General features: G+C 42.1%; 1 protein-coding gene across 2 annotated transcripts in view; it reads left to right on the top strand.

Moving 5' to 3' along the window:
• Positions 1-14,891, top strand: part of GALT (galactose-1-phosphate uridylyltransferase) — a 138,558-nt gene that overhangs the window by 53,927 nt on the left and 69,740 nt on the right. For both annotated transcript variants that reach the window (XM_086960268.1, XM_086960269.1), the window contains exon 6: positions 3,947-4,003. In XM_086960268.1, coding sequence (XP_086816394.1) covers positions 3,947-4,003 — 57 coding nt within the window. The remainder of the gene's footprint in view (positions 1-3,946; positions 4,004-14,891) is intronic.

Raw genomic sequence — 14,891 nt, 5'->3', positions numbered from 1 at the left:
TTAAGGTATTTGCTTTACAAGCAACGTCCAAGCCCACAAACCATCCCAAAATGTCCTGACCTTCCACATGCACAATTTCTTTTGGAACCTTGGCCACAACCTGACCCAAACTGGAAGAAGAGTCACTTATCCCAGATGGAGTTGTCACTCCTGCCATCCTAAGTTTCTCTCCCTTAAGGGCTATTCTTTTCTTCTCAGCTCTTTCCTTTTCCTTGTGTTTCCCCTCCCTATTGTTGCAGGGATTCCACTCCGGAACAGAATATGCTTAGGACCATAGAACATCAGTATGTAGAGGACTGAGTCACCATACCACCACAGTATCTATGATCTTAGTGCCTCATTTGCCCTCCTATTATTTCCAGAGAGACAAGTGATTTGGCACCGCAGAACACACACTCTTGACCCTCTCAGGGATCGCGTTTACAGGACTCAGCCTTTCACTCTCTCACTCATACTTGTACACAATAAAACAAAAAAGAGGCGCAAAGAAGTTTTCAATGTTTATGTAAATTATTCTGCTCCAAGATGCAATAATTGCAGCAATCTTGCACTTAGGCGACTGACAGATCAGTGCTCAGCTAAATCCTCACATCTCACACATGGAGTCCTACCTGTAGGGCTCCCCACATGGCCTTGCTCCCTCCAGCGCTCTCCTCTTTCCCTGGGCGATGTCCCCTCACCCAGCAGGGAGATGAGTAGGCCATGGATTCAAGTCCTGGTCATAGGCAGAAGTCTTACCGAGCTTCCCTTTCTCACGCAGCCCGCCTGTTTGACAGATGATCAATTTTGGTGCCTTTACCTCCCCTTCTTCTAGCCTTTTCCGAGACACCTAATGTGATTTAGGGTCTGGGCCTTTGAAGTTTTATGTTGGGTTTCTGCTTCTTTTGAAGTGGGCACTTCTCCTTTTCATCTTCCTTCGTGAAAGAGGACTGCCACAGCAGGCCGGGCTCTGAATGTGATTGTCCACAACACAGTCCATGGGAGTGACCGGAGTTCATACCTTGATGTCGGCCACAGTGATATACGCTTCAAAAAGTTAATCCCAGACCCTCAGCCCTACTATTTGCGATTCTCTTATCAGACCCATCTTCCTTCCTGAGATGTGTGCAGGCCCCTTCCTTGTGATTTATCACTACTGACTCAAAGAGCAGTCTTTTGAATTGCAAAGGGAGTCTTTCCTTTTTCCCTCCAGAGTGTCCCCACCATGCTCACAGTAATGCAGCAATGCATAAACCTGTCTGAGGGGGGTGGTCGGGGGGTTCCTCTCCTCAAGTCTTCACCAGGCAGGCCTGGACTTCCCAAAATGGAATCCAGGGCCCTCATACAATGTACCATTGCAGGCCCACTCACTCAGTGTACATTCATAACACACTTTCAGTTCAGCACTCATTCCTCTGCATCGTACTCTGACATGTACACGTGCATGCAGCACAGGCGCTTAGTCCACGGTCACTGTTCAACACTAAAGCCTTTCTGCGTTTGAAGCAGGGTGTGCTCTTTGCAAACACACACACTGACATCTCACTTTCTCGCTATGCACGCGCTTAATAACACTTCACCCTTCAAATTGTGCTCCATGCTAACACACAAACACTCATCACATGTTTTATCCACACATGCATTGCGCAGCACTCCATCTCTCATTTAATGTATCCTTCTCGGCAAACGAACACCCAGTACATGGACTAACCACACATGCACTGCACAGTACTGCTACAACCTTGTACTGTACCTTTTAAAGGCACATATACAACTAATGCAGAGTCACTATTCCTGTGCTGCACTGCCCTCCACAACGTGCCTGATAAAGGCCAATGGTGAGTTACAGACACAGTAGCAAAACTTTTTAAAAGGTGAATGAGCCTGTAGGCCTCACTCCAGAGACACAGGGTAAAAAGCTCCTGTTCACTACTACTAATCAATAATCGGTATGCTGCTACCACCGCGCTCGTGCTAACTTAACTCCTGGTGAAGGTGGTAGGTTACCACCATTATGATGGTGTAACTTTGGGCGCCCCCATTAGACAGGCCAATGTAATGTCGTACATGCATGATCTGTGTTCGCCTATGACAAAAAATCAGCATTAGGCATCCAGACAACAGTAGAGTTGGGCACTCAGGGCAGGGGTAGATGTCTTTACATTGTAGAGGACGTTTCCATTTCAAGAATATAGTTTCTTAGTGAGGTTTCAGAATTTTGTTGGACTTTGAATTGATTACCGAGGAGCTATTTCACTGCACTGCTTTCCTAGGCGTTTTCTGTTGACTCCTGCAACTCTGCTTACTTTAGTTCCCCTCAAAAAGTTGATATGATAAATACAACTGCTGCACAGCGCTCCTCCTAATTGCAGTGGAATGGATTTTTCAACAGCTGCAGAAAAATCTACCAATAAGGCTGAACTTTATAAAGCTGCGTTTAACTACATCTATAATGTAAGATGATCCGCCAAAGTAATTGTGGAAGAGTAATATGTGAGAACCTATGGATTGTGTAGATCTTGCCATTGGATGTAGTGTTGTACCTTTAGTACATATTACCGTTCTGCAGACACATATTGTGCACAGGTTAACCATCACTCCGTTCCTGCAAGGATTATGTCGGACTGAGTTTTAGCTAGGACATGTTCCTTTGAGCCACCATTGTTTTAGGCTACATTTGTTATATATGTACAATTCTGTTTATTTTTTATCCTTAGTCTTGTAGTCAGTTTCTTCTTCCACATCAGGTGTAGAATTGCTGGAGTTCTTGGACGGTGCTTGTATGTAGTGCCTAAATGTGAAATCTGTGCTATGTCCATTGATTAGTAGTTGATGATTTCTCATAAAAGTAAAGTTGTTCTCAGAAAATACTGGAAAATTCTATAGAAATATGGAGTGATTTTTAGTAGAATCCACTAATCTCATTGGCAGAAATGTCTACAAATTCAAATTTGACATTAACTGTTTAAAGCAACTAGAACTGCTACTGATTGCACAACTTTTTAATAAACAAGCCCTTGGTGAATAATTTTTTTATATATGGACATTACCCGAGCTCCGCTTGTTGGTTGTTCTTCTTTTTTGTAGGTTACAGGGACACCAAATTCAGAAGGGCTCACGATTCTAGGAAGGCCTAGCTGACCTCTCTGGACTGTTCTGTGCAGTAGTCCTGGCTGGAGAGAGATATGATGCCTGGAAGCGTGTTTTAAACACGTGATGGCTATAGGAATGCCCATGACCAACTTTCACAGGATTTGGAGAAAAGTAGGAATGAATAATTTCTTCTACTTCCAGAAGTCTGGGGAAAGGAGCTGAGTCTTGCCCGGGGAACATGCAATCTCAACAGACAACGCTGGTGGATTTTTTAGATCCAAAAAAGTGACTAAGTCAACTGGTCAAATGTTTGGCAAAGGGACTTTGGTGGCTACAGAATCAAGCTTTGATCTTCTCAGGGTTTGCGATATCAGTTCATACGGCTTAAGTGGGAGTTTGACGATGGCGTATTTAACAATGGATTATTAAGGAACCTTTGCTTCAGCTTCTTGCCTTGCCCAGTCAGAGGATTTGCAGCTCCAGAAAATAAACCAAGCCCTGAGGTAAAAACCTTAACACGAGTGTTGCTCTTGATGTACTCACCCTCTGCTCCATCACAGTAGACCTGGAATTCCACCTTGTCAACCATTAACTGATTTCAATGACACAGGCCAGTGTTTTGCAAGCCAACAGTTTAGTATTTTGGGAGTACTAGATCACTGCGCATGCTCTCATATATACCATCAGACCAAATAAAAAGTATGTCAATATTTGCATACCATAGGATGTAGTGTAGTGCAGATATGCCACCCCTTTTTCTCTAATCCATTTAGATGTAACTTATTACCTATTGAATTTTTAATTCATGAGTTTGGGAGAGATCTATTAAAAACCAAGTAAATAGACCAGATTTTTTGTGTTGTCTTCTCTACAGATATTTGAAAACAAGGGTGCTATGATGGGATGCTCAAATCCTCATCCACACTGCCAGGTAAAGTCCTTCATCCCTATTTTATTATCTTAATTATTTCTAGTGAATGTTTTGGAATTTACAGTAGTGCATAAGGATCACAACCAAATTATGTTCAAACGTGAAAGTCTGTTTAACGCATGCGACCGCGAAGAACCAGGCAATTCTGTGAGTACTCCACAGACTGGTGGTCTGTACAAGGTTGAATGGTGAAAGGGTGTTTAGCGTTTCAAGCAAAGTAGCCATTTATGGCTACAGCGCCCAACAAGGCATTTACTAGCAATTTGGAATTGAATAGTGGTGATGCCCCATGGGTGCAGTGTTACTTCTCCCATTGGAATCACCAACTCTATCTATAGGCAATAGCAATGCTATGCAACCTAATATAACCTATAATAAATGCCTCTAAACGCTTATCAACTTTAGATTAATGCCAGCTATCTTTTATCATCTTTACAAACAAATATTGCAAAATCAAGCTTAACATCTGTGCTTACCTTTTAGTATATGACATTTATGAATTAACCCTCTGTTTGAGGATAGTCTACAAGACCAGATTTAATGTTTAAAGGAACACAAGTATGGACAGAGGCACACATATAACAACACACGTTTGTATTTTTATGTGTTATATTTATTCTTAATTCACAATGATTTATTGTAGAACAGTGTGACCCATAATAGTCTCCCAATCATGGGGGTGGAGCATAACGTTCTCTTACGGGCCATCGGGGATGGATCTGTTTTTTATTCGTAATATGAGTAACATTTGCTATACTCTTTTAAATCCTGAATCACTGAAATAATCATCAAAATGTGCATATCTTGGCATTCCTTACATCTTCTATTAACAAAACCCGGACTTGTAAAAGTCTTTAATCATGGTCCTGGTGTGTACTAATCCTATTAGTAAACCACGGTTGTGCAATTTGCACACATGCTGATTGTGTCTATACTTCTAAATTACATCGTAAATTGAACATTGTCAAGGCGTCTCAAAATGGCCTGTCTAATAAATATTAATTAGGTAGTCTGCAATTTGTAGGGGCCGGTGTGATTGGCTGCGAATGCAGAGATGGATGCCTTCAAGGGACAGCAGACCACCATCCCTGCATTTGTATTCTGAAAAGAGAACTTTTTTTTTCAAAGCAACCCATGTCCAATAAAAGGATGGGTGCTGATTTAAAAACATTTTTCCCATTCGGGAACATGTGGGCGGGTGGCAGTGGTCCTGTGGACCACTGCTCCTACATCCCCCTGGTAAATCTGTTAATCAGTGAGTCAGGTGGTAAGGACATCTAAATCGGGGGCTCCGTCAGATCCATGCCCCCCAAAAAATACTGCACATTGCACCTGAAATTATCAGTGAACAACTGGGGGCTGTATTTAAAGAGGTTATTAGTTCAGGTATTTTCCCTGATGTTTGGAAAATAGCCTTAATTCTACCACTTTAAAAAAATTCAATTTAGATCCAGCCGATCCCAGCAGCTATAGACCAATCTCTGGACTACCCTTTCCAGCAACGGTATTGGAAAAAGTGTTACATTTTCAACTCCCATTGTTCATCTCTTCGAAAGAACTTTTAGAAGCATCTCAATATTGATTCTGGGAAGGGCATAGTGCTGAGACGACCTTGGTCATGGCTGCCGTAGAGTTAAGATCAATTCTGGATCTAGGTGGTAAGGCTGCCCGGATTCTGTTGGATTTATCGGCAGTCTTTGACACAGTGAATCATCAAATATTGGCCAATAAGTTATCAGAATTAGGGATAAGAGGCACCACCCCAAAACTGGTAAATCATTTCTGACTAATAGGGTCCAATCAGTAGAGACAGGAGCTTTTTCATCCAAGCAATTTAAGCCCTGCACTGATCAATCTCTGTTACCCCCTGGCTAAAAATATTAGGGAGTTTGGCTTCTTTGTCGTCTCCTACACTGATGACACTCAGTTAGTAGTGACAGTCTCCAGTAACGTGGAAGAGACTGCAGATTGATTCAATAGATCTATTACCCAGGTTAACCAGTGAATGAGCTCCAATCACTTAAAATGGTGGAAAGACCGAGGTTCTACTGTTGGGTACAGATACCTCATTTTGGACACCGAGTTGGTGGCATTCTAGTCTGGGAGACATTCTTGTCCAAGTGACGAAGGTGAAAAACATAGTGTTTATTTTTGACGACAATCTGACCTTCAAAAATCAGATCAGTACTCTCACCTCTACAATCTTTTTCATGTTAAAGATAATCAGAAAAATTCATTCTTTCATACTGCCTGACACCCTAATAAACACTTGTGACCGCATTAGTTCTGTCCTGACTGGATTATGGTAATGCTCTATACATGAGTATCCAGACACAGTTCTTACAAAAGTTACAGCATCTCCAAAACACGGCAGCTAGATTGCTCATGGATAGCCCTAGATCTCAGCCAGTCTCCTTCGGTTTGAGAACTTTGCACTGGCTTACAGTCGAAAAAAAGGAATACATTTAAATCCCAATGCTAAGCATTTAAGGCATTGCATGGCGTCGTCCCTCAATATTTGAAGGATCATCTGATCTGGTGCATGCCCTCTAGAAACCTAAGGTCTTTACACAGTATATTTCTACAGACCCCCAGATTTAAGAAAGCTCATTAGGGTGGAAGAAGTTTCATCTTGAGGACGATTAAAATATGAAACTCACTTCTGACTGACATAACGAACAGTCCAAAGCTGTTATCTTTTAGAAAATCGCAAAAAACCTGGCTCTTTGCCAACTAGAAATTTCATATTACATTTCTTACCGGCAACCTTCTGGGTCTTTCTGGTACCAGCTCCTAGACGCCCTCGGGCATTCGTGCGCTATATAAAGGATCAAATCAAATCAGTTACCACCAGCAATTGCGATCACAAATCATTAATACATTCCACTGAAACGCCCAAATAGGAGGGGGGCCTCTTTCATGCCCCCTCTTATTTTTTATTTTTTTTATTAGATTGCAAAAGTTCTTTTATGAGTACAAAACACTTTTATTACTTGTAAAATGATTTTGATGCATTTTAAAGAGGTATTTTGTGGTCGCAAATACCATGGTTGTGTGAACAACAGGGTTTGAGACCGCAAAACACCTTTGTACAAAAGCCCTGTGCTCCTGTAGGTTTCCTACTTTGTTTAGAGTAGTTATAGAACTTTTGAGGAATTCAAAAAGAATCCCAGGAGTACCCTGGAAATTTGTGATCAACTTAGATATTCAGGTTCCATCCGTTGGAAAATACGCATGAGCAAATGATGCAGAAATGTGCTTTTTAGGTCACAGCCGTCTGGTATGTGAAAGACATCTTTGGGTATTTCAAAAAGCTGACCTGGGAATCCATTCTGACAGTTGCTTGCCATTGGCTTTGTAACTCACATTTTCTTACTTTCCATTTGCTGGCTTAGGCTCTCCAAGTTTACTTTGTCTCTTGAAATACCAAAACCTTATTTACCAGTATCTAGGCTTGTAAATTTAGTTCTTATCTCATCACATTTAATTGCATTCAAGGACAGAAGTCAAATGTCAAGCTGTGTCTTAGGGCAGCCTGGTGTTCACTTTGCTTTCTGCTGACTTCAAAGTGAGAGTTTTTATAGGAAAGGGGAATGCTGGTTTATTTGTTTAGCCATTTTTTTTGCATTGCTGTAAAGCTCTTGAGTTTGCGCTATATAAGGCAACCATAACATTCATACTTTTTTTTATTTTGGTATGGGGACATTACATACATTTATTTTGTTATTGAGGCACGGGGCAATTCATTTGCTCAGAATTGCAGGATGTTCAGTGAAAGCAACACACAAATACTGCCTCAAACATTATTATCTTTATTATTAAGGTTATTTTTCAGATGCCTGGTGGTCCATATTGAAATTACATCCCCAGAAAGGCAGCTGCCTTGGAAAGGCACATAAGGCTGGGGAAGAGTCGGTTATAATGCTATAATGTTAACCCGTTTTGCAAATCGTGCTTCTTTCTGTGGTTTTTGTTTTCTTAATACTATGAATAATAAGTTTTATTATTAGAAGTGCAATTTTGCTTTATTTACTTACAGTGGAATGATGAAAGGTTGAATTGGCCTTGACAGGAGCTGAACATGTGACCCACAGAGTCAGTCTGGCCTATAGGGCAGTCTGGCACTGTCAGAAGGGCGGGTCTGACAGGCTAGTGTGTGGGAAGATTTTTTTTTTATTGGCTGGTTTCTGGTCTGGTGGATCTGTGCGTGTAGTCACCCATATCTTGCAAAACACCTAAACAGCATTTCATTGCAAGTTTATAATTGCCCTTATATGCAGAATGTGTACCATGTTTTAGGTTTCGCCAGCGAATTATAACTTTAGCATCTTTTTTTAATTTTGAGTTCATGTTGACGGATCGTCCCAAAAGTGTGATAGACCGATCTTTTTTAACCAATTGCAAACGTGTTTGAGCCATATGATACTATTGTTGTTATCCAATTCCTTTATTTCTTTTAAACCATCCTTATAATCAAACAACTCGGGTGTCGACCAAAGTCTAACCCAAAGCATCAATGGTCTCAAAATCGCATGGTGATCGGTACGTTTCATATTCAGATCAAGAATAATTGGTATCAGTGGCATGCGCACAGGTAGTCTTAGTAACGCTCTATAACATTTATTTTCGCCAACCTCAAAAACCTTTTTGCACCAGGGTCCCCATAGTTCAGCTTCATATAATGCTGCTGATTGGGCTTTAAACTCAAATACCTCTAGTGCTGGCGAAACAGATTTACTGAGACTATTTCCATGTCTTTTCTTAATCGGTAACATGTTTTGCGTTAGTATCATTTTACTTTTTTCTATTTGGGTTTTCCATGATAGTTTGAAATCCAGGTAGACACCCAAGTAGCTAAAATTCTGAACATGTTTCAATTTTTGTCCATTTAAAACCACATTTTCACTAAAAGTTTTATGAGGGTTTATGGCCATATACTTCGTCATATTGTTATTGATCTCAAGGCCTTTTTTGCTACAATATGTTTGGAATGTATTTAGTAGACATTGCAGTCCCTTGGGTGTTTGCATTATGGTATCGTCAGCGAAAAGGAGGGCTGGTATCTTTTTTCCCCTCAATTTTGGTACGTCGTTTTTGCAGCCCTTCAAAAAGGATGGAGTATCGTTGACGAATAATGAAAATAATGTAGGTGCCAACACGCAGCCTTGGCAAACCCCCCTCTTTATGGGGATTTGACTTGTTAATTCGCCTCCCGGGCCCCAGCTAACCTTTGCATAATTATTTTCATGCAACCTCATAATCTGTTCTAAAAGGTTGGCTGGTAGCCCTAGGCGGCTGAGTGTCTTCCATAACAAATTTCGGGGGATGAGATCAAATGCAGCCCGAGGTCTACAAAGGCTACATATAAATTACCCTTTCTTATGTTTACATACTTCCAACACAAGCAACAGAACCTAAAGACCTGATCTATAGTGCTTATTTTGGCTCTAAACCTGCCTGAAACTTTGAAAGAACGGCTTTTTCCTCAATCCAAATGTTTATACAATTTAAAACATGCCTTGCATAAATCTTTTGTAAACTATCAATTAAACTAATATGGCGATAGTTTGTTGGATCGCTCCTATCGCCCTTTTTAAAAATTGTAATCATTTCCGCCTCCCTCCATGTCACCTGCCGCTACAGCATTACACAAGCAGTTAATGTAGGGGCCCCAGACACTATTTTCATGTTTATATAAATCACCCGGAATTTTGTCTCGTCCGGGGGCCTTCCCATTTTTTACTAGTCAATATTGTTTCCTGTAGGTCAACATCCAATTTATATTCACTTGGACTTAGTAATAACTCTTGCTTAAGAAGAGTCCTATCATTCTCAGGTGCTCCATACAACTTAGTAAAATGCTCAATCCAGGTAGTCTCATCAAGGCAAACATCCCTAGATCCTTTTTCTTTTTTATTCCTTTGGCCACAAGTCTCCAAAATGACATTTGATCATTATTCTTGGCAGCAGTAAGCAGATCGGACCAAATCTCTTTATCCCTTGATGCCTTAGCCTTCTCTTGTACTCTCCTGTATTTCAATTTAGCTTTTTTGACTATCGGCATGTTATTGTTTTTTGTAGCATGAACTAATTCAGCCTTAGCAATGCGACAGTCCTTGTTATACCAGGATTTCCCTACCAGCTGAAGATTTCCATCTCTGCCGGTCTTTTTTGGCATTTTTTTTACCAACGGGATAAGTGCTTTAAAAAAACTCCTTGTGTTGATCTAAAAGTATATTTCTTTCCACTAATATGGTCGCATATCTGCAAAAAGTATTGGCAAATGTATTGTAAACGCTTGCCAGCATTTCATCATGCTCCAACATATACGCCCATTTAACTGAGCGACGATTATTGCTAACCATGATATCATCTGAGCTCACATGAGTTATACTGTTGCTCTCGGTTGAGCTAGGCAACAATCTACTGTGGAAAACAAACTCAAGCGTGCGATGGTCACTCTCTACTCTTGGCATAATCTTTAGGTCTGCTGCATACGGCTAAATATCCAAAGATAAAATTATATAATCAATCTTACTCTGGGACTTACTTCTACAAAATGTTGGGGCCTTAGGTACATCAGATGGTAAACGTCCATTGCATGCTCCCAGGCCATGCCCAACCGTTAGTCTCATGATTTGGAGTGCTAGCACTGTACACGGAACCATCTTACAATTGTGCATTATAGGAATCTTATTAGCGCTGTCTTCCTCTTCTAAAATATTTCCAAACCCTGTAATAGGTTCATAGTTACAATTAAGGTCACCACCTATTACTATGCTTATCCTTGTGTGTAGCGAATTTAAAATGGAATCCATTTGTTCTATTATCACTGACTCCTTAAAAGCTGGGCAAGGTCTATTATAGATATTATATAGGTGCAGCACCCTTCTGTCCTTGGTTACTATTTTTATTCCAAGTATATCTAATGTGTCAGTACATAATTGCGTGACTCTGATATCGAGGGTCGCTTTTACCCATGTTACGAGGCCATCAGAGGGCCTTCCTCTTACAGATGGGACTGCAGCGACATGAAATGTTTTGTACCCTACCCTGTGTGGAATCTTTATTGCCCAAGTCTCCTGTAGGATACAAATATCACTTGTTTCAATATAATCATTCCACTCAGGATCACTAGCATTCCTTTCAAGACCGGCTATATTGCATGAAATCACTTTTAGTTCGGCAAGATCCTTAGAACCTGCAACTCTCGTGGACCCTTCTCTTAACAAATTATCTGTGTTATTATCCCTCCTGGCCTGTATACTCTCACAAATTTCACTTGCTATTGGAATTAGTAATGCAGTTCCACTCCACCTCGCTCGTCCCCTACTTCCATTTCTTCACAGTAATTACTAATTAATGACTTATTCCCCCCCCCCCCCCCCTCCCCTAATTTCTTCTCTACAAATGCTACCTGGGTATCTTTTACTATAACATTTGGCGATTGCAGTCAATCAACAGCCTCTAAGGATGTTAACTCTTGGAAGATAATGAAAGTCTCGGGAAATAAGAAGTTACCAAGGTTGTGATTTGTTCCTATTTCAACAGGTTTATAAAAATAACCTAATGGTAGGGCACAGATACTAGTACTCTGTGTTAATGTCTCCTCATGTGCTCTCAACAAGTTACAAACTATATGGGGGTGCTTAAAGTTTATAACAATGCAATCTCCTTGTATATCCTTTGGAGAATCCCCCCTTCTTCAATTATTCTGCTTCCATCCCCAATCATGGTACCTAATTAGGCTATGGTAAAGTTTAACTGATTCATTTTACTATCCATGGCCCACATTTTAACATCCATACATTCATTTATTTGGGTCTGTACAGAATCTAAGGCACTTTTAAAAATATCCACCACGGTTTGTTCTACTACTCCGACTGCTTCATTCTGTTTGCCTAGACTTGAAAAGTTGTCAACATCAGTTTGCACCCCAATTGATCTGCACATGACCTTCTCTTATTCCGGCACATTGGTATCCCCTTTATGTGTTATCCATGTTCCCCACATTTCCCTTTCTTTTCACCAATTCTTTTTCCTCTCTGCAAATTCTTAGTTCTTTCTTTTGTCATTCCACAAATTTTTGGGCTCGTAATCTTGTTGATATCCCAGGAGTCACTGGTTCATTTGCATTAGAGGACCCCTCTTTAATTTGCGTTGGTTCTATTACAGGGTTATTCAAAGCAAGTTGGGGGATTTCAGTACAACTATTTACATTTAGATGTAAAGCATTCATTGACAAATGTATGCCAGATTGCCTATAAGTTTGAAGTTTTGAAGGGTCAAGTGATAACCTTCTTTGTGCTAATTTAATTTCATGGCATAATACTGATTCTGCTCTTATTATAAAATCGTCAAGTTATTGTTATTGTTATTGTTATTTTTGATTTGTAGCGCGCTCAATCACCTACAGACCTCTAAGCGCTCGGGAATCGATGGTAAACAACAACTTTGACAGTACAGAGGGCATCCACTAGCCTAAGTGGCTCACAGGGCTCTCCTGAACAACAACGTTTTCAGCCCCTTTCTGAAACGTAGGAGGTTTCCTTCCTTACGTAGTGCCTCAGGTAGTGTGTTCCATAGATGCGGAACCAGCACCGAAAAGGCTCTTCCGCCCTTGGTGGCGAATTTGTACCGAGGGCAGACTAGTAGCTGAGAGTCTGAGGATCTAAGAGCTCTCTTTGGGCTATACATTGCCAGGCGATCTTTGATGTATGCGGGCGCCATGCCATAGATGACTTTATGGGCTATGCATAAGTTTTTAAATTCCACTCGCTCCTTGATGGGGAGACAATGGAGACTTTGTAGCAGGGGGGATGCTTTAATGCGTCTTGGCTGTCTGAAGATAAGACGGGCGGCATCATTCATCACCACCTGTAGCCTATTTATCAAGGTTTTTGGTAGGCCAAGGTAGAGGGCATTTCCATAATCTATGCGTGAAATCACAGTAGCTGCGACGATGGAACGTAGCATAGATTGTGAAATGATAGGCACTAATTTCCGTAGCTGTCGGATAATATTAGTACAGCTGCCCACAACTGAGGAGATTTGGCTGACCATAGAGAGGTCACAATCCAATTTAATCCCCAGGCTCTTCACGTTCAGACTGGGGTTTGGGGCTGGACCTAACTCTGCGGGCCAGTAAAGGTCACACCATGGTGAAGTGGCAGATGAAATCACCAGGACCTCAGTCTTATCTGGATTGATTTTTAGGAGGTTTCCTGTCATCCACTGGACCGTGTGTTTCAAGATATTCTGAGTGTGGAGTTGGGCGGTGTTTGTATTGTCAACACTCAGCAGCAGCTGCGTGTCGTCCGCATAGTTATATACTGTGCAGCCCATACTCGCCAGGGAGGCAATCAGAGGCTGCAGGTATAGATTAAACAACAGTGGGGATAGGGCCGAGCCCTGAGGTACCTCACATTCTAACTCTCCCACTGCGGAGATTTCTTCTCCGAGTTGTATTCTTTGTGTCCTTCCTGACAGAAAGGACTGCAACCACTCGAAAGCCAGGCCTTTGATTCCAAAGTCACTCAGTCTTTCCAGTAGCAGCGCATGGCTGACGGTATCGAACGCCGCTGAAAGGTCTAATAAAATCAGGGCGCTCGGTTTTTTACCGTCAGCCAAGCCTCTCAGTTCATCCAGCACCGAGAGCATCACCAACTCGGTGCTGTGATGTGCTCGAAACCCTGCTTGTCGTTCGTGAAGCAGGGAGTGGGACTCCAAGTACATGGACAAAGATTTTAGTACATGTTGCTCCAGTACTTTAGAGAGGAATGGTAGCTGAGAGATCGGCCTGTAATTTTTTAATATTGCGGGGTCTGCACCAGGTTTTTTCAACAGCGGTCTTACACGCGCTTCCTTGAGTGCTGCTGGTAGTTGTCCTGATTCCAGGGATCTATTTAGGAGATAGATGACCTGCTCCTCCAATAGGGGACGGGCAGCCTGAAAAACTTTAGGTGGACAAGGGTCCGCTGGGGATCCAGACTTTATTCTGGCCATCAACTGCTGCAGGCTCAAGATGTCAATCTCTGGAAACAGTGTGATAGCACAGTCGGTTTGATTTCGGGGGATTATAGGTGTAGCCATCCCATTAAGCGGCCCACTTTTTATGTCCTGGATGATAGTTCTTACTTTCTCCAAGAAATATTCCTGAAAGGAATTGCAGTTTATGGGGGACTGAACGCTGTCTGGTTTTTTGGTCAACTCCGACAGGATCTTAAAAGTCTCTTTCTGCACGTTGACTGCCTTACTTAGACGGGATTCGTAGTACTCGGCTTTGGCAAGGATGATATATTTTTTGTATGCGTTCAAAGAGGCTCGGTAGAGGTTCCTGGCTGAGTCCTGTTTAGTTTTCCTCCAGCCTCTTTCTAGGGCTCTAAGTTTCTTTTTGTGGTCCCTCAATGCTGGCGTGAACAATGGGGCATCCTTACCCGGGCCCGTGCCAGAAGCACCCTTCCGTTTGCTCATGATTAATTATTTCTCCTATTATACTAACTAAGGGGGCGATTACAATCGTGGTTTTCCTGCATCCTCCGGGCCGGCGGAAGCCACCGCCGGCCCGGAGGATGCAGGAAAACCGCTGCGGAGGCACAAAAGACCCACCGCCAAATTAGGATGGCGGTGGGTCTCAAAATCCGGCCGCAGCTTTTCCGCCGCAGTCTCCTTCCGACCGCGGCGGAAAAGCTCTAACATGTCTGTCAGACACCGCCAGCCATATTAGGATAGCGAAAATCATATGCTTTTCCACAGCAGCTTTTTCGCCGTGGAAAAGCATACGGACATTGACTGCGGGGGCCCGTTGCGGGCCCCCTTGGTGACGGGGGGTGCACATGGGCATGCATATGGTACCCCCCTGCATTTGCGTAGACAAAGCGGCAGGCAC

Source organism: Lissotriton vulgaris, chromosome 3_1, assembly GCF_964263255.1.
Source record: "Lissotriton vulgaris chromosome 3_1, aLisVul1.2, whole genome shotgun sequence".
NCBI lineage: Eukaryota > Metazoa > Chordata > Amphibia > Caudata > Salamandridae > Lissotriton > Lissotriton vulgaris.
This window is presented reverse-complemented; position numbering and strand designations above follow the sequence as displayed.